General features: G+C 41.3%; 1 protein-coding gene across 9 annotated transcripts in view; it reads left to right on the forward strand.

Annotated features, from left to right (window-relative positions):
- Positions 1-779: 779 nt before the first annotated feature.
- The window catches only part of FHOD3 (formin homology 2 domain containing 3), a 409,852-nt gene continuing 385,777 nt past the window's right edge, over positions 780-24,854 (forward strand). For all 9 annotated transcript variants that reach the window (XM_064506705.1, XM_064506703.1, XM_064506709.1 and 6 more), the window contains exon 1: positions 780-1,407. In XM_064506705.1, coding sequence (XP_064362775.1) covers positions 1,240-1,407 — 168 coding nt within the window. In that variant the 5' untranslated portion in view covers positions 780-1,239. The remainder of the gene's footprint in view (positions 1,408-24,854) is intronic.

Here is a 24,854-nt window from a genome sequence, read left to right on the forward strand (position 1 = left end):
GAATGGGCCTAAGTCATGAAGAAATCAGGTGGTATGCAAGGAAATCTCTTGGATTTTGTGAAAATAGCCTTGGATGTACATCTCGATAAGCCAAATAAAGCCCAGATGCATAGAACCATTGCCTAGAGAATTAAGAGGGCTTTGTGTAAGTAGAGGAAAATAAAAGCCCTTGGTCAAATACCCAGATTTCAGGTTAGTTTCCGATTTTTTGAAGGTGACATTTAAAGCTTCCTTTCAAACTAAGTGTTACACAAAAGGCATAGGAAACTTTGGATGTTTGCAGTGACTGGATGGAGTTACATATGAACATAGCCATTTATATCCCGTCTTACCTGGACAGGGGCCTTGCGCGGGTGCCTGGGGCTGCCCGCTCGCCTTGCTCCCTTGCCTGCAGCGCCAGGGGCTGAAGCTGACCGTGCAGCCCGGCCCGCTAGTTTATTTGCTCAGGGAAGAGGTGTCTCCCGCACCTCCTCTGCACAGATCCCCCGAGAAAAGCGGCGGCGGGGGTGCCCGTCAGCCGGCGCTGCCCGCCGGCCGCGGGGCCGAGCGACCGTTATTCCCCGCCGAGTGACCGTTATTCCCCCCTGAGGCAACGACCGCTCAGCCCGGGCGGGGGAGAGGCGCCCACAACCGCCACCGAGGAAGGGATGGCGGGAGGATCCCTGCAGAGGCCACCGGGCTCCCGCCTCCCCCCGGCGCGGCGGGGGCAGGGATGCCGGGCGGGCCCCCCCCGCCACGGGGAGGGCTCGCCGGGCTGGGCGGGCGGCGGCCGCAGGGGGGCGCTCGCCGCCCTCTGCCGCCCGGCGCTGCCGGGCTGCCTGCGCCGGCCGCGGCAGTCCAGCTGCCCGCTCGGCGCGCTGCGGCCGGGCATGGGGGTGCTGCAGCCGCCACCGCGCTCCGGCTCCGGCTCCGGCTCCGGCTCCGGCTCCGGCTCCGCGCCGCTCGCTCGCCGCTCGGCCTGAAGGGCACGCGGATCCCGGCGGGAGGGGGCCATGCGGCGCTGCCCCTCGGCGCGGCGGCGTTGAGCTCGCTCGCTGTGCTGTGCTGGGCGCGCTGCGTGCCGCAAGGCGGGGAGCCGGGCGGCTGCCAAGCGGCGCCGGGCGGGGGGAGCTGCGGCCTCTGGGGGAGGGCCGCCTCCCAGCCCCGCGGCCGGCGTGCGGCGCCGGGTTGCCCGCGCCGAGGGGCTGCGCTTCTACCGGCGCTCGCCGCCACTCGGCCGCGCCGTTGCATGGCCACGCCATGGCCACCACGCTGGTCTGCCGGGTGCAGTTCCTGGATGACACCGACCCCTTCAACAGCACCAACTTCCCCGAGCCCACCCGGCCGCCGCTGTACACCTTCCGCGAGGACATCCCGCTCGCCACCCAGCTGCCCGCCGTGCACCGCCTCCTCCGCGCCCCGCAGAAGGTGAGGGGGGCGCGGCAGGCGCTGCCCCCGGCGCCTCGCTGCTGCGTCTCGCCTTATTTTATTGTCGTGCCGTGCTGGGTCGCGCTGTAGAAACTTCCCTGCGCGGGTGGCGGGGGCTGGGAAGCGGCAGGGGACTGCGCTGTGCGAGGCCGGTGGCCTGGGGGGGGGGGGGGGGGGGATGAAGTTAGGGGGCGACGTGGGGCCGGGGGCGCCGGGGCCGGGAGGGGGTTCGCAGGGGAAAGAGCCGCTGCTGGCGCCGCCATCCCAGCCGCTGGCGGAGTTCACTGAGAGAAAGGCTGACCCTTCCCCGCGGCTCCCGGGAACAATAAAATAACAATAAAGTCCGGTAACAGTAAACCGGGACGAAGTGCGGCGCGCTGCCGCAGAGCGGGGCCGGGGTCCCCCCGTGCGGGGGCGCCCGGCGCGAAGGGCCGCGGGGAGCGCCCGCCCCGGGGCTGGGGGCTGTTTCCAGCCGCTGTGGCCCCTCGCTCTGGGGATACATCAGTTTAAGGGCTGCCGGGGTGCGCGGCGAGGTGCCCGCGGACTTTGGCTGCTGCTCTCGCGGGCCCCGCCGGACGGTCCGGCCTGGCTGGGCCGCGGGGCCGGGGCACCTGCGCCCGGCTGAAGTTTTCTCCCCCCCAAACGCCTTGAAGGACACCTACCCCATAGGCGTTAGCTGCAACTTCAGTATACTTTTCAAAGCAATCGGGGTGGTGGTGGGGAAACACGAACACCTAGTTGGGTATGAAATCTGACATGCCTGTCCCATGTTAGACATCCCTTCTGAATACCGTGGGATTTTGCAAAATAACGTGTTAGGTGGGACGGACAGCTGAACTGTGAGGAGCACATTCATGCAGGCAGGATTTGAGCTTTGCTGTGGTAAGGTTTTAGGAGCTAGACAGTTACAGCAAGGGCTTTCATAAAAATTGCAGTATGTCTGCTGTCCTTGAAAGAATTGATACTGCTGCATGTCGCTGCCACAACCGTTGTAAAATCTTACCTATCTCTGCTTGCATACTTCTTCTAATACGTATGCTAGCATCTGTAATTCCGTCCTTGAAGTCAGGCACCCGGGCATGCTATTTGAATTTTAGATTTTCAAAACAATGCCATTGATTGACATTATAATAATGTCCTTTCATTGTTTTCCTCCTTATTGTTTTTTATCTGTGTGCTAGTTCTGCAGAGTATGCTGAAGAAAATAGGAAAAGTGTCCAGTTCTTTTTTTACAGAAGAAAGCAGAGTAAAAGCTGTGAAACTCTCTCTCTAGGATGAAGTGGGAGGAAAATACTCTCTTAAAATCACTTGTTGCATTATACCTTGCTCTTGGGAGCTTGTGGGAGGATGACAAAGGGCTGTGTGTGCTCTTAGCTTTAAGGATATCCAAACCCCAATAAAAGTATTTCGGAGAAAAGCTCCTGGAGCAGACAGAAGTTTTGTATTTGTAGAACAGTTTCTTGCATAATAGTTGCCAAGGATACAGCATCCAGAGAACAGAGCTCTGCCTAATGCACAAAAACTTTGGAAGTCCTTGGTGCACTGGGTCAATTCTGTTTTCATGTGCTCAGTAGTCCCTAATTCAGAGCCTGGTCCCATTGTTTCCAAGGAAGGCTTTTTTTCTGGAGTCAAAACTAATTAAGAGAAGGGTAGATTCTGATACCTAATGAATTAGAATAAAAAGATAGTTTAAAATCTGGATTTACAGTTAAATCAGCCTCATTTTTCAAGAGTATTCTGCTGTGTAGTGTTTTATGTTCCTTTGAATACTGTCTTGACATTTTTTATAACCATTTGCTAGCCTTTACCAGGGTTTGGTGTCTTAGGAGCCACCCAAAATCCATTGGTCACTTACATACATTTAGCTCTCATCCTCTGTTTCAGTGCACAGTGTGTTTTTGAAGTTTAGCTGAAGTTTTTAAACTGGACGTGAGCACTTTGGATGAAAGATGATATAAATCTCTAGTGGTGCTACAAAATCAGTTATTAAAAGACAGCTACTCTGCTAAAGGCAGTTTCTGTCCCCATGACTTTTTAATCTAAGGTTCTGACTCTTGCAGGCATTTGTTTCTGCTATTTTAATTATGTGCGTAGGTTCACTGAAATGTGTTTACATGGTTAAAGTTACCTTTGTGTTTGCAGAATCAGGGCCTATTTCTAGTGTGCCTTAATTATGTCTCTTGGTGTTCTCTTACATTTTACTTTTTTTTTAAAAAAAAAAAGTGGGGGGGAGAGAAAGTTGATTAGGCTTGTTTACCTTTACTGGATATGTCTAAAGCGTAGTTCTGGTTTTTCCTCTGTTACTGCAACTTTTCTGTGATTATTATTAGATAATTGTTGTTTTGTGGTTTTGTAGAACAGACTGATATGTGTCACTTTTTCAGGAAAGGCTTTCTGCTTTCTTTTTTGGAGGTGGGGCAAGGGAACTTTTTTTTTTTTTTTTTTTTGCTGCTCTTCCTCAAGAATATTCGCCTGATCTTCTCTAGAAGATCACCCCATTACTTGACCAAGAATGCTTTTTTTCCCACTTCTCCCAGAGTTTGTCCTGAACCCTGTGATCTCTGAGGAATGCAGCTGTCAAAGCAGAGTGTAGGGTGACATTTAGGTGTCAGTTCAATTTGACATAGAGGGGGCTTGAGTGATTAATTAATTACTTTGAAAATTAGTGAACTAATGGATTAATGGTCCATTTAATATCTGGATGGTGACTCATGCCAGGTATTTTGAAATAGACTTAGGAGTTTATAGCTCAGAGAAGTAGTAACACCCATGTCTAAATCATTCCTGAAATCTTCTGAACTGTTGGCCTTTTTGTCAGTGAGTTCTGCAGAAGAGTGATCTGTGATTGTTTTCTTTCATCAGTTTTAGATTTGTTATCTTTTTCCTTAAATGGATATTTGCTTATTCTCTAAAAGTGAGGTGCCAGTTTGCTGCCTTCAGATCACTCACTGATTTGTATATCTCTGTGTAAATGATGTACTGCTGTGGCATGTGCTTAATAGACTGAAGTCAGCAGAGGGAATCCAGTTGACTTCAGTGGGTGTAAGATTCCATCATTACTGAGCTGAAATTTCTAATGATGACAGTTTTTTTTGTGGTTAATAAAAAATGACTTGTATATTGTAAGTTATTAATATATTATTAAGTTATTAATAAAATACTTTGATGTATTGAGCTTTCTTAGAATTATTAGCTTTTTTGTAGCCAACAAATGTTACAGTTGGACCCCAAAGTGCAGCATTTTTTTCAGTCCGGTTGTTTTGAAATACAACTCTTGCTTTCATAAGTTGGTTTTAGTTCTTCTTCTTTTTAAACTTAGAAGTATAATTGGATTTGGAAGCAAGTCTTCATCTGTAAAGTATCTTCTGACTGGCAATGTTTTGAGCTTCTTGTGGATGAACGTGTAAGAGTTAGATGACTAAGATCCAGGAACACTGACTAGGAGTGGGATTTACTGCCCTGAGTGCATCGAGTATGTGGATGATGTGAAGCAGCTAAATCAACTGATAGAGTAAGCTGAGGAGAAAGATATCTGCAATCCTCCTTTCCCTTGGAATTAGGTGCCTAACTGTAACCTCTGCTGCTCCCTATTTTCCTGCTTCTCTCCATACACACACCTTTTCCTACAGCCATATTTTTAGATGAAGATGCTTACTGTACGTTGTGTTGCACTCTGTTCTGCCTTGTGTGTGTAAAGGTATGCCCGGAGCACATGTGCCCAATTGAATTCCACAGGGCACTATGATCAGGGATGCTCACCTTGTGTATCACATGTAGTTTAGGATGCCTAGGTACTGGTTTCACCAAGTTGGTGACACATGTAGATGCAATTAAGCACCATGAGTTCTACTCTAGTATTTTTAGTGACATCCAAAAATTCTTGTTAAGTAACTAAGCTGTGTAACAGCCTTTATGGGTTGCTCATATAGATTTAATTGGCCATAGTGCCATTGAGGATCTGGCTTTTACTGCCTTGTTTCTCCATATTATAGATCTCTCTGTCTCAGTACTGTACTAACAAGAAATGGATCTAATCTGGAGTCTGAATTCACATGTCCCTTTTGCCCATTCCTGTGAACCTTGGGAAAATTAAGAACTGGATTTAAGTTTGTGGTTCAGGCCCAGTGCCAATAATGTTAGTTGAATCTAATTTGGTACTTTGGATTTGTTGGTTTTGAATTGCTTTGAGTTACTTGATACTTCTGACTTGCTGACACAGGGTCATTCAGGAGAGTGGAGATATATATACGTGGCCAATGTCAAGTGGCATGCTTTTTTTAGAGCTCTTCCAAACTTACTCATATAATTACAGCATGCTGAGTATGTTATCATATTCTGTTTTCACATCCCACTGTACTGTCCAGTGTTAGGGCAGCTCTGTAAGAAATATGTGTCAATAATAATACAGGAAATTATGCCTTTTAATTTAGGAAGGAAATGTAATGGGAATACTTTGAATAGTAATGGAAAAACAAAAAAAGATCACATATTGCATATGGTGTAGTGATAGTCCCATTGGGAAGAGAGAGAGAGAATGGTATAAGGATAGTTGTTCTGACCTCTTGTTCCCTCTGAGGCAACTGGAGGCAACTGCTGTGTTCAAATCTCTTCCAAGAATTTATAAGTAGGAACAGTGTCATGCAGAAAAAAAGTGGTGTAAGCAAATAAATCCAATGAGCGCTAGAGGGATTCCAGTTTCATTCATAAACAAACTGTCCAGATTTCCATCTTCAACCGTAGTGATTTAATGCTAGATTAAAGGCCATGGCTGATTCTGGGGTGTGGTGGGATGAAAACTGATAGCAAGGACTGTTCACCAGATTGTGTCCTGGCATTGAGCTCAGCCCTGGCATTGAACTCAGTGCCAGGATATATCCTAGCATAGACTTCAGCTTTTCTGAGAGCAGAAAACCTACCAACTGGCTTCCTTTCCCTTGGTTTCCTTGAAGCACAGTTGTATTCTGAAATGCCTTGATTTATAGAGGCTGTGCAGGAGAAGAGGAGAGGACTGCTTGGATACAGATCCTGCTGGATGTAAGGGTAAGTAGAAAAGCCGTTCCCTGAAGAAAGCGGTTTTGGGTTGGTTGTTATGCTCTTTGCAGGAGCTTAACTATAGAAGATGAAAATTAGAATATTGTCCTACCTGGGGAAAAGGTCCCACAGAGATGGGAAACTGGCTGATATCTCCTGCAAGTATTATGGCTAAGGAATGGGTTGGGGCGGTTGAGGAATATTTTAGTCAAGTGCTCTCAAGGCGAGGCAGGTAAAGGTAAGGCCTTATTCTTCAAGAGAAGAGGGAGTAAAATGGAACAGTTATTTCCAGTGGGTTTTCAAAGTTCTCTAGATTTAGCCAAGTATTTTTGGAGTTTACAAAGCCCCATGCTTCAAGATACTGACTCTGTAGTGATTGTGTATGTTTGAATTTTCTACAGAAGTGTTTACTAGTGTAAACAGGGCCGAATCCAGCTCTGTATTTTGACTTGAAAGCATGAGCTGCATCAGAGATCAGTATGAAAAATGCTGTTCTGAGGCAATATGAACACATGTTCAGAAGCACAACTGTGAAAAGCTGTTCATTTTCTGCAGCTTGTTATCTTCTGCAGTGCGGGCCTTCAAAGAAGGAAAGATTCCAGTACAGCAGATCTAAGTAAATATCAGATGCTGGGCTTTCAGCATTTATACTCAGACTGTTTAATGTAAGAGGTCTTTTAAGTTCTTTGCAAGGTATGACTTTTGACAAGTTATAGTTCAATTTAGGTGTTTGCTTTAGGCTTCAAAAATGAATTGTAAAAGCAGTGGACATACATTAAAGCTCTAGTTACTGAATTTGACCCTTCTTTCCTGGGGGTTTCTATTAGTTTAGCTGCTAATAGCTTAAGAGTCTTTGTAGAACTTGATTTTAAGGAAGAAGGAAGAAAGCATGATGGCAGCTAGTTTGTTCTCACAGTACTGTTAAATTTTCAAATCACAGATTAGTCACATGCAGCATCTGGAAACTTATAGTACCATACATTTACTGACTACTTGCAATCAAACAAAGGAAGAGGTGAACAAGAAGTTAGTCCTCACTGTTATAATTCCCCAAGTCTTGTACCTGCAGTTACGAATTTTGTAGTTTTCTTTTAAAACTAGTTGTAGATATCTCCTTTCTTCCAAACTCTTCAAGAAGTACTTTATGAAGATTGCAGTACTGCAGTCCACCCTTAAGCAGACTTTGATCTGTACCTGTGTTACTCAAGGAATGATCAGAGTGTGAACTTGGTCAAGTGGGATTTGGCATGGTGCCATCTCACTTCTTCCCGTGTTGTTCCAAATACAAATATGCCTTTTCAAAACTCTGGAATAGTTTTCTCTTTTTCTTTGTGCTTCTGCAGCCATCCTACCTCGTAAGTAATAAGGGTCTAAATCAGCATCCCTTTTCTTTCCATCTGATCTTGTTCACTGGGTTGTGAGGATGAGTGTTAGAATCCCTGTGCCGCTGTGTATGCCCTCACTGGGTATAGGAGGGCAGTCGCGCCTCATCACCTCTCCATCGTGTATCACCTGTGACAATGCTAGTGAACTCTGCTGTCTGCTTTCTTGGCTGTTGAAATGTTTACACCTCTCTGCAACATCTATTTAAACGGTCCACAGATATAACAGGATTGGAAGTGAAGGTTATTGTACCTATTTGAAACTTCAAAAGAAAGCAGTTACGCTGGCTGGAAGATAGCCATGGTGGGTTAGCACGTCTACTGTTTCAAAAAGTGCCATGAATTTTTCAGTGACCCCAAGCGGTCAGGACTGGGGCTGTACACCGTCTTTGATAAACAGTGCTTCAGCAGGCTCTACTCATGTGCTAGGATATTACTTCATTACTGGCTCAGAGAAATAGGTGCCAGCTGCTACACCTCTGTCATCACTTTCTACATGACCTGGATTGCATTATATTAATATTAACTTAATATTGTATTACAGTTATTAATAAGACAGCAAAGAATGTTGTTGCATATTTTTAGCAGAGGAACAAGTTGGGACAAAAGTAGCCATGAGTTCTCTAGTAGGCTCAGCTACCTAGAAACATCTGCAACCATCTGGCATATGAAATTAGTGAAGTAAAGGTGAGTGAGACTTTAAAGTTCATGTTCCACGTGTCATCACTTTAACACATATATATTAAAAAATGTATTGCAGTTTCCAATTCCAAACACTTAAAAAAGAAGTAATTCTCTCATTACCAGCATTTTAAGAATGCTTAAAAAAAAGCTTTTTTTTCTTTTTTTTTTTTTTTTAATTTCAGTATGACTGCCTGAGTTCAGTACCCACTGACCTTCAGTCCATTTTGTGAATAGGTTATTTATTTGAATTAGTCCTGACCAACTGCTGATTTTGAACCTGGGTGCCTGGTCACTATTAATAAACAAGGGCATAGTATTTTTTATTAATGTCTTGCTCACATCCATCATCATTTTGCATGTTAGTGCTCAGTAGGCTGAATAGCAAAGGGTGGGGGCCTGAACAAGTAGCTTCATCTCCATTTAGTTGTACTTTTAGAGTATTTTTAAGACAGAATTGTTTTGTATTTGGACAAACTGGACTCAGGCCATGTTGTCTTGTGATCACTAGCAGTTAAACTCTTCATGTATCTTGAAGATGAGGAAAAATCTGCATAAATAAGTTGTAATACAAAATAAAGTCACATACACATAATTATATACATCATTGGAGGAGGCCATAGATTGAGGCTTTATGGCCTTAAGCCACAAAAATAACAAGCTATATGTTATGCTTTGTCTAGCTAAACAATTTGTATTGCTTTATCTGTATTAGTACACACACAGCAATACAATTTTCCTCTTCTGCATAACAAGCAAGATTATGTTGGAGTAAAATGTAGTTACAGATAGCTTCTTCCCTGAGCAGGGAAATATAAGCTAAGTTATACCTTTGTCTTCGCTTCTGCAGTATCTTCTGCTTTTTAGAAACTACAGACTATGCCAGTTCAAAAAATAATGGTGAGTAATGTTTATACTGATTCAAGAAAGAAAATAGAAGGCATTAAAATTTCAGCACTGTCCTTTGAAGCCAGTTGCCTCAGGTTTACTACTAAGTCCTGCAATCCCTCTAAGTGCGATTAAGAAGAAAATAAGTATTTTCTTAGACTTGTAATTGTGCTGTGGCAGCCACAAGTAACAGCTTTAGTGGTAAAGGACCTCTTTTAGCTCTGGTGAGCTGACTGGGATTTCTGTATCTAACTTTTCCTGGTGGCTCCATTATCAGCAAAGAGAATGTTGGGGAGTTAGGGGTCCTCTCTGCTGGGTACCTCAGTGTACTCTTTGGGAGGCACCTGGAGCATTTTGGGGGCTGGCAAAGGAGGAAGCTGTAGCTCTCATAATCGTGCCAGCTAGCTTGCACCTCTGAAGGTCATAGGCTAGTGAAGGGTAGCTGAAAAAGCGTGTCCTGTCTGCTTTCCCCTTTCATTACTGAGAGGCTATATTACACCAAGGTTTGCAGGCAAGAGCATGATAGCAGAGGATGCAATCAGGGTACCAGCTGGAAATTCATCTGTGCTGATGAAAGGCTGAAGAGCGACTTGTGGCTGCTTTTTGTGAGAGCAGACCAGTGGTTCTGGATTTTCACCACAGCACAGGTGATGACCCCTTTCTAGCTGTGGGGCCGATGTAGATAGATTTCTAGTACTGAGAAACACTTGGCATTTTATGGGAAGTGAAGAAATCAAGAGCTACATATCCACCCTCAGTTTATTACCGTGTTGCAGCAGCTGTCCCTGGAGTGTGACCTTTGGCTCCACATATAAAGGGTTTTTTTCCCCCTTCATCTAGCATTGTGCAGGAGTTGGCTTGCAGCAATCTGCAGTCCTCTGCCCTCTTTATGGGAGGTCTTGGTGCCTCTAGTGTGGGAGAGCCTCCCAGGCTTGCCAGGTGGGGAATTAAGGATGCCCACTGAGCTGCATTCTTTGCACCTGTGAGTGGTAGCAATCCCACAGGGCCTGAGTAATTGAAGGTAATGAGTCCCTGGTGAAGAGGGAGTGGGTAGCAAAAGGGAGGAAGGAGAGTGTGCTGCTTCCTGCAGCCCTTGGAGGAAAGGGGAGAGTCCTGCACCTGTGAATTTCAGTTGTGCTGCTGTGGCTCCCAGGCAGCAAGGACCTGTGAAGCTGGGCATTGCCTTGCAAGAGCGAGTGAATTGCTGTTTGTGTGTTTTGAATCTGGTGCTTTCAAAAGGTCAAAGGACTAAGATGCCTGATGGCAGTGAGTGCCAAGGAAAGGAGGTGGACTGCAGATTCACCTGTGTCTAGCAGTGAGAGTGTGCTAGTATGAAGATTGCCACCTTTGCTACTGCCTTTAGAGTTTCTAAAGTTTCCCTGATAAGACAGATTTATTCTGTCTTCTTCCTGTAGGCTTCTTTGTAGGAACATATAATGTGATTGTTAAATGGATGTTTTTTGAAAAAAAATGTGTCTGAGGAAGAAAAGTTAGAGGGGACAAATGACACTATGCATTCTTTTAAGTCTCTGCACGTATATTTATTGCTTGTTTTCATTGTTCTGTCTTTCAACTACTCCGTATTATGCTGCCAGTTGAGCAACTAGAGTCAGACTTTCCTTATATAAGGAAAAGGCCCATAACTCTCCAGTGACCATGCAGGCTCTGTTCATGATTGGAAAAGCAGGCTGTAGGTAAAGCATGGTATTTTATTTCAGACAGATATGATTGATTTAACCTGTGTTAGTGGTCTAAATGATTCATATATGGTAATGATTACTGATGTTCACAGTTAAAAGACTTCACTGTCAATTTTTTTGTGTTGGTTTCATTAGAATATGCAAGACACTGTCTTGTGGCTGTACAAGGAAGAAGGAAGTGTGAATCCTTCTGGATTTGGTCTCTATGCTTGTTTGCTTGTGACCCAAGCGTTCCCTTCCTGTTCTGTGTACCTACTTCATTTTATACTGTAGTACTTCATGTTATTTTTGCTTGTTTATGTTCCTTTTCAACATTTTGGAGGAGAATAGTTGGCTTAAATTATTAAAATGCCATGAAAATAAATGCATTTAATTTTGTTACTTTTGCCTTGTAGATGGTAACTTGTTAGTGTTTAGGTGCTGAGTTCTTTTTTTTTTTTTTTTTTTAAGCTAGTTAAATAGTGAACTTGTCTGCTGTACTGTTTCAGCTGTGATGTGGTGGTTATACTCTTCATCCGGATGTTATTCTGCCTTGTGTGTGTTTATATAATTGAGAAGCTTCTTCTAGACTGAATTTTGGTTTAAGAAGGAAAATAAGCCTTTTTTCTGGTGAAGGTGAATGTTGTGCAGAAAAAAAGAAAATCACGATGTTTCAGAAGATAAGGGAGTAGAGCTTCTGAGAGGCTGTGTTTCTCTGTTCAAATCCTACTGAATTACGCTTTTAGATTTCTGGTCATCTTGGTGAACTTTCGCCTGGTTTTGAAACGTGGAGGAGGAAAAAAGCTGCCACAGTTGATGAATGTGAATTCATGCTAAGTATAGGGTATGTCAATATCTTTGCTTTTCTGAACTTTTTCTACTTGGATTCTTAGTTCAATTTTCCTGATCCTTTTATTTAGCTTGCTGAAGAGAAGTGATCAATACTCAAAGAAATGCCCTTCAAGAAACAATGTGCAGAAGGAAGCTTGAAATCTGGAAGCTTGCTGTAACAGAAGTAACTATCTCAAGATGCAGATAATCTTTTTTTGCTAATTAGATGTGCCTTGATTTATGTCTATTGAGTCTGAAAGTCTTCAGAGCAGTTTTATGTGTTCCTTGTAGTCTTTTCCTTTCATTAGGGGTATGTTTTAGAAGCGAACATCTCCTAGCATTCGTCTGTGTGAAGATGATGAAGGGGGAGGGAATATTGTTTAAACTGCTTTTCAGAAGAAAGCATAGTTAAATTGATCAACCAAATGAAGGATACATCTTGCTGTATGAAAAGCAAAATTTAAAAGATTAAATAGCTTGGGAGCCTGTTGATGAGACACAGCCTCACTCATCTTCCTTGCTTCATTGGTTAGTGTGCAGCAGCAGTTCTAGTATATGGAAGTCATTATTATCTGATGGTATATACCCCTTGGATATATCCTAGAGGATAAGTGATTGCATGGTGATGTCGCTGGTTTTTGCTACCCTCAAAATGTTACTTGTCTCTTAGGGTCCTATCAGTTCTACTTCTGAAGCCATCTGTGACACAGAGATCTTAGCTTTTTCTTTTTTTCTTTTTTTCTTTTTTTTTTTTAATTAGTTTGTATAGTTGCAGAGAAAAAGCTCAAAAATATGACTCCTACAGATTAAAAAGACATTGATATTAAAGACATCTGTAACTAAGAATTTAATGTATAAAAAACTTTTGGGTGGCTTGAAGAAAAGAAAATTTTTAATATTTTTTTCAATATTATGACATCCTGGTATTTAAAAGCATCCTCAAAACTGCTATTTCAAAACAGATCCTGTAACTCCTCAGCAAAGGAGTTAAGCATTGCACAGGATGAGGACTGAGTTGCTTCCTTATTGGTAGCATTTTCAGGGCAGGCTCAAAGTGAGCTACTTTGACAAAGTGGAGTCAGCTGAACAGCTGCCAATGAAGGTGAAAGGGTATAGATTTTTTTCAAGGCTGCCAAAATGTTATCTCTTTCCTAAGCACTAAATCATATTGAAAAGAATTGGGATAAAACTGTCATTTGTTTTAATGTTTTCCTTTGTGGAATATTAATCAAGACCAGGCAAGATATGAGTGTATACTCTGCTAATAAAGAAACTCACTGGTATGGAGTAACTGTCTTTCCAGTGCTGTTCTTCACAAAGTGGAGCGCAGTTTATCATCCTGTTCTCTCAACATGTTTCAACATGTAGTTGCATTGGCCTATATACAGTAACTTGGCTGTCTTGGAGCTTTAATCCTAGCCATTGTAAGAGTACTGTTTGAATTGCAGGTTAAAAATAGCCTTTACTCAGACATGCTGTATGCTCTCTGTTGCTTTCTACTTTGGCAAGTTGTTGGTAATATGACATAATTAAAAGTTGACAAAGGTGGTGGGCAGAATGCTGTTCATGTGGGATTTTATGCTTAAGAAAATACCTTCATCAACTTGATGAATTTGGATAGTGTGGTTATGCCTCAAATAAGTGACTGACTTTACTGAATTCTTTCATAGTTCTGGTAGGCTGCTGAAAGAGTTCTCTTGCCTTAAAAACTGTTCTTTAGATTGATGTTCTTCTGTGGGAAAGCCACTCATAAAAAAGCAGAACATTTGGAAATCATTATAGTTAGGTGTGATTTCAGTGAAGAAAAGTAGATTAAAAATATTTTTCACTGAAGTGCAAGTTGAGCTATATTTACTTCCTTTATGTTGTTATGGTTTGTCACTGATATTCCAGCAAGTATTTCAGAAAGAGAGGTGCAGCTGACAAGGAGAGAATAGCTTGCTATCTTGCTAGTAGTCATCAGCTGGTGTTATTTTAGGAAGTCTCAAGGAAGATTGATTAAAATCATGCTCTCATGTTCTTCATCCACCAAATTAGATTTCTTGAAATAAAAACAGTAATGTAAAGCACCAACTTATAAAACATAATTAGGAGATATACATGAATATAAAATATTCCCCTCCCCCCCCTTTTCCTTAGTGAATATCTTTTGAAGCAACTGCTAAAGGATGCAGACTGCAAGCTTGTTAGTTTTTTGTGTTTGTGTGTTAAATTCAAGAACGGGAACGTGAGCAGCAAATTATTGCCCTAAAAAAAAAAGGTTGCTTTCTCGAATGGCTGTGTGAATGTATAGATGCATTTAAAGCAATGTTATACCTCCCTGTGTTTTCTCATGTTGGTTATTTGACCCTTTCTTCTAAATAAGTCAATACTGAAATATATTCTTTAGGTGAGTCACAGAAGGTTAATACTGAAGTCCGAAGAGAACTGAAAGCTGATGGAGTTGGGGTGACTATACAAGAGGGAGAAAGAGGAAAGGTCTGCAAAATTTTGCTGGCCTAGAAACAGGAATATTGTTGTGAGCAGATTGTTAGATGAATTTAGCATCTCTTGTAGACTGTGCTTTATCAATTGTAACTTTATGAAAAGATGTTGGGGGGAATTAATGTCAAGACATTAATTTTGCAGGGGAATCTGTTCTGGCAAACTGAAAACTCCTTATATTTACAACCATCTCTGTTAAATGTTGCTGGGATCTGTTGTGAAAAATTTTAATTATCTGTTTGGGGAAGTATATGAGTGATTTGGCATGAAAGATCTCAGCACAGCCTGTGAGAGTGATGTTGTATAACCTTGTTCCTTTCCTTACCAGGTAATCTGAATCCACTATTTTTTGTTACAGTGGAACTGAAATGATTTGGGCTAGATTTTAAAGCTGTTAATATACTAGTTCCATATAGTAGAAATATCCAGCTAGTGCAATAAAACTATATGGATTTTTTTTTTTAAATCAAAGCATAAACTTCATACATCTGAACCAATTAGTTGAATATTTGTTGGAAAAGCTTTTGGTATTCACAGAATTTCTCATGATAGCAATGTCAATACCTGCTTATGGAGCTGGTTTGGAAACGGCTCTTATCAAGGTTCAGTCTCCTCCTTTACCTGAAAACCTGTATCTGCATTTCTTACTTCTCAGGAGAGTGCTGTTAGATTTGAGTGGACCCTTCCACATTACTATTAATGATAGAAGTTCAATGTACAACAAAATGGTGATGTTTGATGGTATGGTACAGACTGAGCATCCTAGTTTTGACGTTGTTAATTATATAGCTCACACAGAGAGGATGTTAATGAGACTTGCCTGTGGGAGGCTCTTCCTTTGTTTTTTGTTTTCTTTTTGGGACCTATGAGCCTTATAACTATTGTGTTTCCTATTAGAATATTAGTGATTTAGTGATATTTGGAATCATATTAATAAGAACTTCATTTGGAAGTATAAATGTTCACCATAACAAATTAAGTCCTTTTAAATTGGTAGAAAGTGAACATGGAACATATAAATAGGAACCTGATTTAAAATATCACATTAATCTTAACATTTGATTTGGAAACAATAGTTTTTTTGGTGCTATCCTCAGCTTTTGGGAAAGATCACAGAAAATGAATGATGGGAGGAGATTTACTTGCAAAAATGCTTGTTTCTGAAGGAACACAGCATGATGTTATGTGTGGTGAGAGACTCTTGATGTGTCAGGTGCTGTCAATGCAAGAGTATTTGAGTCTTGCCTAACAGATTGTAATGGGGTGGTTGTCAGAGGTGGGAATATCTTCTTCATGCTGTCTACAGCACAGTGTTGGCTAAAGCTTTGACTCTAGATCAGACCTTACACTAAATATTCTTTTTGTATTTTCCTGTGTGCCCCTGTAGTGTGGTGATGGGTGGTTGCTATGTGGAAGACATTTTGCTAGTTGCTTAGCCATCTCCTCTTCACATGTGGGTCAGAGGAGGTGTTTTCACAGGAACTTGGCATCATCTAAAGGGCATGTAGTGGACTGAAGCTAGTGGGCCATCAGTATAGCCTTGAAGTGTGGCTCAGCTAGAGTCTCTCTGACTCTTTATCCATGAATTCTTGCTTTATAGTGAGGGAACAGCTTATGCAGCAAGTTTATGTGGTAGCACTATTCATGTGTAAATAGTAATAAGTGTATTATCATCTAAAACAAGGTGCTCTGTTCGGTGAAATAATCAATACCATCTACTCTGTGTTTGAAGGGACACTTGCATGCATGCCTGTTGAGCACGTGCATCCTTTATCCTGCTTTTCTTGTGACTATGTGCTTGTATTGTCTGTTACTTCTTACTTGGTATGCTTTGATCATGCTGTCAAATTATTCAATTTTAGTATTATTAAATGATTTCTAGTTTGCACTTGTCTGCTGAACTTGATGGTTCTTATGCTTTTTCGTCCTGAAAAAATACATCCTACTTGGTATTGGAAAGGTTGTTTTGTTAAGAGCCATAATTTAGTCTTATATAGCAGGCAGCAACTGCTAAAAGCTTTTGAGCTTTGCTTGGAATTTGTTACTTTTTCTTATATTGTTTTAGGTTTTACAAACAAAAATGTTGCCCCCTCAGAGATAAGGGGGTTGTCGGGGGTTGTGAAGCTCAACATGTTTAAGGCTAACTCAATGCAGTGGTTTGTAAGCCAAAAGCACTTTCAGCACAACTTTAGATGCGTGCAGTAAGGAATCTATATTCCTTTCTTCTAGCACCCTTTCGAGGTTTTGGCAGCCACTATATCTTTCCCTACTAAAGAGGGGTCAGCTTGTTATTGTGAGACTTGTTTAGCAGTCTAGGCTGACCCTCCAGGAATGGAAGTTACTGAATTACTTGAATTTCCTCCTTAGGATGATAATCATGGTGCACCCAAGAAGTCTATGAGTTGGGAAAGGAACCTCTTGAATGTTTTGCACTGAATGTTTGTTCTCAAATCTGACTTGTATCTGCCGGTGCTGAGTTCCAACTCCTGTTTTTTCTGGCACTTCAGGTGGCTGTGGCTACAGACCGGCCTTCTGGGTTTAGCGTGGCAAAGGAGGGAGGGAGTTGGTGATGGGTCAAGGGCCTGAAAGGGGAGTGTGGTGCCTGTGGTGGCTGGGGTCACAACTGCTGTATGTAGGAATCTTTTTTTGCTCCCCTGATCTATAGAAGTCAGGACTGCTAAAGCCAATGGGGTGGTGGAGCTTAACTGGACAGTTAAGAGATTCTGTGTATACTTCATTTAAGCTTTACTCTTGGGATCAGTTTCTTTTTTTCTGTCTGTCACCTAGTTGCAGCATAGCTGGCTTTTCTATGCAGCACTGAATTTGTTTTGTTGTTCCCCTCCCGTGTAAGGACAAGGTTAACAGTTATATAACAGTCAAACACTAGTAGATATTGATTGCAAATCTGTCCTTTGGGCTTCCCCCCCCCCCCCCACTATCTAATAAGTTATTTTTTTTCCTAAAGGAGGACCATGTTTTTTCACTGCTAATCCATATTTTCATAAGATTCTGGAGTGGCAGTCAGGACAAATGAACTGTGCATATTGACTTTTCTGTTGGTGCACAGGGCTTGGCACAAATAAATGCAGTTAGTCATCAGTGCAATTATAAACTTTGTGTTTAACAGTAAAAAAGAGGAGGGAAAAAAAATCATAGACTTCATTCTTGTACTAAAAATGTTTAGTTTACCAATAAGTAAAACAGGAAGTTTAAACTTTTTATTGCTGCAACTCAAGCTATGGCTTATTTTAAATAATAAAAAAATAAACAAATTGTGTGGTATCACCTCATTATAGATGATCTTCTTTGGATATGGCCAGAGAAAATGAAGGCTAATGGAGACAAGAACAAACTGCCTTTAAAGCTCATCAAAATAACATACTGTAAGCAAGTCATTATAAACTAGACTGCTGGAGCCTCTGACTTCCCTCTGAGACATCGGAGGTAATGAAGACAAGATGAATTATGTGTGCAGGTTGGAGGCAGATTTGGGCTTAGGGTGCAAATAAGAATTTGGTGTAAAACCATGATTGTTAAGGTCTGTCTCTCACTTCAGTGGGTGAGAACAGTTACTTTTTTGTTTGCTCCCCATAAGCCAGAATCTTCACCTCTTCCTGCTTGGTATTTCCTAGTAGGCTTTTTGATGGCCTGAGAAATCTGCAGGCATGGAATATGGCTGTCCCTACAAGTGTCATGTGGAGTGCCAGTATCTTCTCTAGAAACTGTGCCTCTACATCTACAAGGGGTGGGAGATGCTGCTGCTAGAATAATCAGACAACAGTATGTTAAATAAACCTGTGGACTCAGTCTTGTATAGTGTTTCCCAAGATGGCAGCTTGCAATACTTTCTATTTAAGAAAAAGAATGTACTATTAACCTTTCTTTCCAGCATTGCTTAGTTAGACTTGTTCAGCCAGTGTCTGGGGGCGGGGGGGAAATCTTTTCTAAAGCAAGCAAGACAAAGCTGCAAAGAGAAGTAATATTCTTTTCTTAGATGGGCATATGAGCCCTTCCTCGGGTCAGAAATAGAATTAGGAGCTCTCAGGCCCGAATGCTGAGAATGGTTGCTGTTAGCTTAACTAGATCTTGTTAGCACACTAAATAATTTGAGAGAGGTGATGACTGGTAACTGTGGTACAGGGGCATTGGGCTAATTGGTGGGAGATGGTAGGGAGAGACAGTAATTACTGACAGTAATTACTGCCTATGTGACATTGCAAAGTTACCTATTCATGGGGAAAAGTAGAAAGAGACCCAAAGTACTGGGTACTGGAAAATCATGAACTGAGCAGAGATACTTAAAAGATATGAATCGTAGCACTCTGGAAGGTATTTTATAGGGCATTATGTCATTACAGCTACAGCAAGACTGTCCACTCAAAGTAGTCATTTATAAGGTTTACAGATGTGAAAACAAGCCCTCATTTTTACCTATTTCACATCATTGCAGACATTATGTAGTTTTTAATTGTATTCCTTCTGTCAAATTTTGCTTGCCAAGCAAGACTAGAGAAGATGCAAGATACTAGCAAGGTGCAAGCATTAGGAAGACATAATTGCTGCTCACTCTGTTAAGTGATCCTAAATCCACCCATAACCATGGATATGTTTATAACCCCATAAGCAGCTTTCTGGAAAGATGGAATATTCCTAGCTGTTGCGTAGGAAAAGTAAGTTAGGACTATGACATGCTGGACTCCTATGGGAGGTCTGAGAGTTCCTTCTTGGAAGACCTTCTTAGTGAAACAGCAGGGGCTACATCTAGTCTGAAAGCAAAAAAACCCCAAATTGTTAGAAGCATGTATTGAAAAAAGATAGCTGGGCATCTGCTCTACCAGCGTACTAGATTCTTAGGGAGTGGGTGCAGGCATGAGCAAAGAAATGCTTCAAGAAAAAACAAAACTAGAAAACTGCTGTCATAGAGGTAAATGATATGCTGAAGAAAGGATGGAGTGCTCTCTACACTGAAATGATACTTTGAGAAAAAGTTTTCTGATTTGATTGTGCAGAAATATATTTTTCATTTTCTATTTTGGACCTTCTTTGTGCATGACAAAAGAGTGCATTCCTGTTCTGTTTTAGGATGATTGAGTCAGCTGTTGCTTGCCTGGCCAAACTGAACAACCATAGCTGTTTTCCTTTTAACTGGACTTCAGATTAGCTTTTGGGTCACCAGAAACTTTCTTCTACTTAAATTGTCAGCAATTTCCCAATATGTGATTTTTGTTGTTGTTGTTTTTTGTGTTGTTTATGGTTTTTCCTTTGGACTGCTGCCAGTAGGAGCTTCAATATTGCCTCTCATGTTTTTTTTTTATTTTTGTTCCTGGAAATAAAAGCTCAGCCAAAGCAACCAGAGGCATCAGAAGTGTGCGTCTCCATGGTCACAGGAGTGCTCCTGGGTGCGCATGGTTGCTATGGCCATGCATCAAGTACAACAGCAAGAAGCCTGCAGAGAATTTCAAAACTTTTTCTCTTTCACTGACTGCCTTTTGAATGCATCCCCAATATTCATTCTTTTTTCTCTTTTTTTCCCCCCCTTCTAAATAGAGCAGGGCTAGTTCATCAACAGGGGAGAGTCTGAGCACTGAAAGCCAAACAAAAGATTTGGACCTTCTTGTACGGTGAAAGGACCTGTTTCTTATTTCAGTGACGCTCTTGGAGAAGATGACATCATCCCCTTGATGCCGATAAAGTTACGCCACATATAAACTGTGAGATTAGAATTGTTACCAAGGACCTTGATACTTTGCAAACTGCAGTTTTTTTGTTTGTTTTTTACATAAGCGTTTGTGTTTTGCATCAGTCCTTTTACTAAGAGTAGTGTAGTGTAAGACCGCAGCTTAACCAAGCCAGTCTACTCACACCACTTTAAAAATTGCTTTTAAATTAATTGGCAAGCAGAAGTACCATGAATAAAGCAGAACCTTGTGCTTCATATTTCAGAATTTTTGACTGCAGCTAGCTCTTGCTTGAGTGTGTAAACTGAGACTTTTACCCTTAATGAATGAAACTGGATGAATAGCTACAGCTCTGAGAGAAAGTTCACTTATATATATTTTATATTGTGATAGTAGTTAAGCTCATAATGAAGAAAAAAAAAAAAGTCCCTGGTATAATTCATAGTAGATTCAATACTGTAGAGAAAGTAATGACTGCTCTTTTTGATTTGAATGTGCTATTTGCTTGTTTCTGTATTTTAGGACCATGCTATTCCTTTTAAGTAAGTGGAGAGAAGAGAATCATGGTTTTAGAGGGAATATGAAAAATAAGAGATATGCTTGTCTTTCCCCTTCCTCCTCTTTGCTCCGAAATGCATTTTGTCTTTATCTGAGATAGGTGGGAGATGTATATTCTATTTGAGTCGCATGCTTTTTAAATGGTTAAAACTACTTCGTAGAAGGGAAATCTGTTTTATTCATTTTCATTAACTAACATACTGGTTTTCTTAGCATGAAATAAAACATAATTAATTCTCTTCTCATGTCAGAAGAAAGCGTACAGTTTTGTTCCCAGACTTCTGAGTGCAACAAGCACCAGAAGACCCTGGTTAGAGAGGAAGGATGATCTCGTGATGAAGGTCTTGGGCTAAGGCTTGAGAGAGCATTTTCTTCTGGATGCACCAAAAACTTGGTGTGGGGTTATGGGTTAACTGCTTCAGGGTTGATTCTGCTGTAAGCATGGCTCTTCCCCCTGTTTTAAATTTACTTCTAGTGTTGCTCTAAACTGTAAGAGCTGAGCATATGTAGGTGCATGAGTGCATAATGGCTCTGTGCTTTAGTTTTCAGTGTGAAAATCTTCGAGCTCCTTTCAGCTTTTAATATTAAAAATCTCCTCTAAATACAGCCGTGTTTCTTTCATAAACCACACTCACATTCTCATGTCAGCGTGTTTATTACTTTTTACTTTTTTTTTTTCTTTAAAGAACAGTTCTATATCAAAAATGTTGGGAGGTCCCTATTTTCTGTGGTGTTAAGTATAGTATATCTGTCCCTCGGAAATATTTAACCAGCTATTTTATACAGCCTCGGGTTATACACATGCACAATAGGACATTCCAAATTGTTCTGCTACAGACAGGAGGAACACTTGAACTCAACTCAAACCAAGGCATATCTATGGTACAAATGTTATGCCAAATAATTTGAGGAGAGAGAGCAATGTGCAGACTAGGCCACCTCTTCAGGGTGTGCTCTGGGTCAGATTCCCACCCCCAATCCATTTAAGCATCTAGAATGCTACTCAAATAATTTAGTCTTAAAATGATGTCCACAGTGTCTTCTCCCTTCCCGCTTATTCTCAAATATTTAAGGATTTGTTCTTCCAAGGTGCTTTGGCTTCAGTGACAAGTCAGCGTCCGACATCCCTAACCAGCTGTTCCTGTGCTGTTCTGATAGCTTGCTGCCCAGTTGGATTGCAAGGAAATGCAACCACATGCCATGAATTGGATTATCAAAGTGATCCATGTTAAAAGTAACCTAAAGAAAGTTGTCTGCCTGAGGAACAGCAGACCTAGGGAATGTATGTGATACTGTTGGCTTTAAAGCTGGCAAATGCTAAGGTCTTGGGTGATGACAGCGTTTAGGTACATAAAGCTACCATGTACGTTTCATCTTGGGCATGGGGAAATTCTCAGCCTCCTTTCTGCAGGTAAATCCAGTTGGAATTCACAAGCTAGACATGTGTAAGCTTAGTTTCTGGAGGACTACAGAAAGCTGTGCTCTCTCTTAGTGGGTTTGACCCCTGTTACCTATCATAACCACTATTCAAGCATTTTTTTGATCATTAAGGATTAAAAAAAAAAAAAATTGTGGGAGCCAGCACTGGAAATGGTGGTCCCAGGTGAAGTGCTTTACTGGCTCTTTCATACTTACAGCAAAGTACAGGTATGTTCTGGTTCTTGTGTATGTGGAAAAAAGTGACAACTATGGCAGTTATCTTTTACAGCAGCTAGTTGCTAAATGGTTTAGAGAGGTATTTAAGCACTGCCATAATGGACAAATTAAAAAAATAGACATGATGGCTGATGTCTTGAAGCATGTGTTTTATTTGCTCTTAATTAAAAGAAGGTAGCATAGCTGACTTTTATCCTCTTCAGTACCATGATTCTTCTACACTGTTCTTTTCTAAAATATCTCAGTCTTTTTGTTCTCTTATAGTATGACCTAGTATTCACTGATCATTTAGAGCCTCTCCATTGCCAAGGGAAATAGATCAGGCATTATTCCTGAAGCCATTTGTTCCTACTGATATTCTTTGTATGCTTTTAGAAATAAGGTGATCAGAGTGTAAACAAGGAATGAATACTGTTGAGATGTGACTGATAATGCAACAGTCATCCTTTCCTTACAACCTTTTATTTTACCTCTGAGTTAGAAAAGTCATATTGCAGTGTGGTTTTCTGATTAGTGTTAGTAAGATATGATCCTAATGAGTGCAGAGGTTCTCCTTCTGGTTTTCTATTCTAGTCCAGGCAATTGTTTTAAAGCTGAGGCTTGCCGCTGCTTGGCAGCTAATCAAACAGAAGAAAAAAAAAATGGGTGTTTAAAAAAAAATGACTAAGCAGAAGCACCAAGTAACTTCTGCTGGAGAGTAGAAAATCTGACTTGGGCATCCCTTGTGCTTTTACAAAGTCGAGTAGGAGTTAAAAACAGAGTCTGCAAAGTTCACCAATTATTCATTGCTTACATAATGAATTCCATTTTTCACAAATTTTTTAATCATGCTCTTTTAATGACTTCCCAAATCATGTTAGCTTTTTGAAACCACAGAGCCTTTAAGAGGTAGTCTAAATATCACGAAGAGTTGACGACAGTAATCATTAAAATAATATTAATAGACAAAATGTTTCATTTGAACCTCCAAAATTCAAACAATCTCTGAAGGATGATTCTGTTGACAGGTGCTCGATGTTCTCTTCAGTAACCCTGCCATGTTTTATTTTGGCTTGTATTTAATGTAAACCCTTCATGTTAATGTGGTCAATGCAGCAAGTTTTTCTGTATATATTTGTGTGTGTGTATACATACATATGTATATATTTAGCTTTCAAATAACTAACCAAGAACCTCTGAGTCCAGTTTTGATTATGACAGAAGACAGTTTACCCTGGGCTTTCTGTTTCCACTAGTAACTCTGTCTTTGTCTCTCTGTTAACTCCAAATCTCCTCTGCTTTGGCCTTCTAGAAAGCCAAAAGCTGGACTGAGTTTGTTGCCTAGTGCAGTTTGCTGCACTTCTGCAAACCATGTGGCTGGCTAGTCCAGTGTAGTCTGGTATTTTAGTTTTGTGATAGGCAGTGAGAAATCTAGAGCACAAGAGCTGTGTCTTTGAACTGCTCAAACAAACTGGAGGCTACTGATGGAAAAACTTGTTCTTAGGGACGTGCATTAAAAATAAAATTAAAAATAAGATTTATTCTGCTGTGTGATTTCAAAAATATTTGTAGAATTGAAGCATTTCAGTTTTAAGCTTAATTAACAAGTAAGAAAAAAGCCAGATAAAACTGTCTCAAACTAAGTATGATTTTTGGTTTTCCTAGATTTCTTCTTATCTTTAAAAGAATGATTTATGGGGGGTTAACCCAGTGATTTACACGCACATGCATGCGCACACAAACAAAAGATTCCTCAGATGATAAACTCCACTGAAGCTAATCCTTTCCCCCCTCCTCTCCCTTTCTCAGCCTGTCTCTTTCTTAGAGAACACAATTATTTCCATTTCCTTGGGTACCTTCACAGTAATTGCTACCAAATGGTAATGAGAGCATGTCAGCTGTGGGCATCCCATGTGCATCAGCCAAAAAGCCCTGTGTATTGCCCAATAAAGGACCCTGTTCTTATGGCCACTCTCCTTTCTGTTCAGCTGCAGGCATATGCTTAGCCATGAAGGCTAGAAAAGCTAGCTCTTAGTATTCTTAGTTAGGAAAAGTTGGACAGGGATGGGGAAGGCAAACGGAAGAAACTAGATGCCAAAAAGTTAATGACAAGGTATACAGAGGTTAGGTTATTTTCACCCTGTAACTCTATTATGTTTCCTGTGAGAGAACTGGAAAATGCAGTAGGTTTGGGTTAAGGAGCTGGAGAAGTTTTTGGTCTAAACAATTTTAGCCTGCTAAGTTGGCTGTTTGATTTGCATGTCATCTCAAATTTAACTAATTTAACTTAAAATGATTGAATGGGGGGGGGGGGGGAACGCCAGAATGTGTGTTACTCACCATGAGGCATGAAATTTTCTGTAGTTTTTATGCAGAAAATCAATTATTTTTAATATTTCATTTAGCTCTTTCAGTTTATATTGAACATTGAGGTAATCCCTCTCTCTAGGTGAATTTCGTTTGCTTGCTTGCTTCTCTGTTGTTGGCATTTTGAGCTCTCTCCTTCTGCTCTTTATAATGGTGCTCCTGTGGCTGCAGTTGGAAGCCTGAAGTCTTGTATTTGGAAACACATACTTAGGTAAACTCTAAACCACTCCCCG

Source organism: Dromaius novaehollandiae, chromosome 2, assembly GCF_036370855.1.
Source record: "Dromaius novaehollandiae isolate bDroNov1 chromosome 2, bDroNov1.hap1, whole genome shotgun sequence".
Classification (NCBI taxonomy): Eukaryota; Metazoa; Chordata; class Aves; order Casuariiformes; family Dromaiidae; genus Dromaius; species Dromaius novaehollandiae.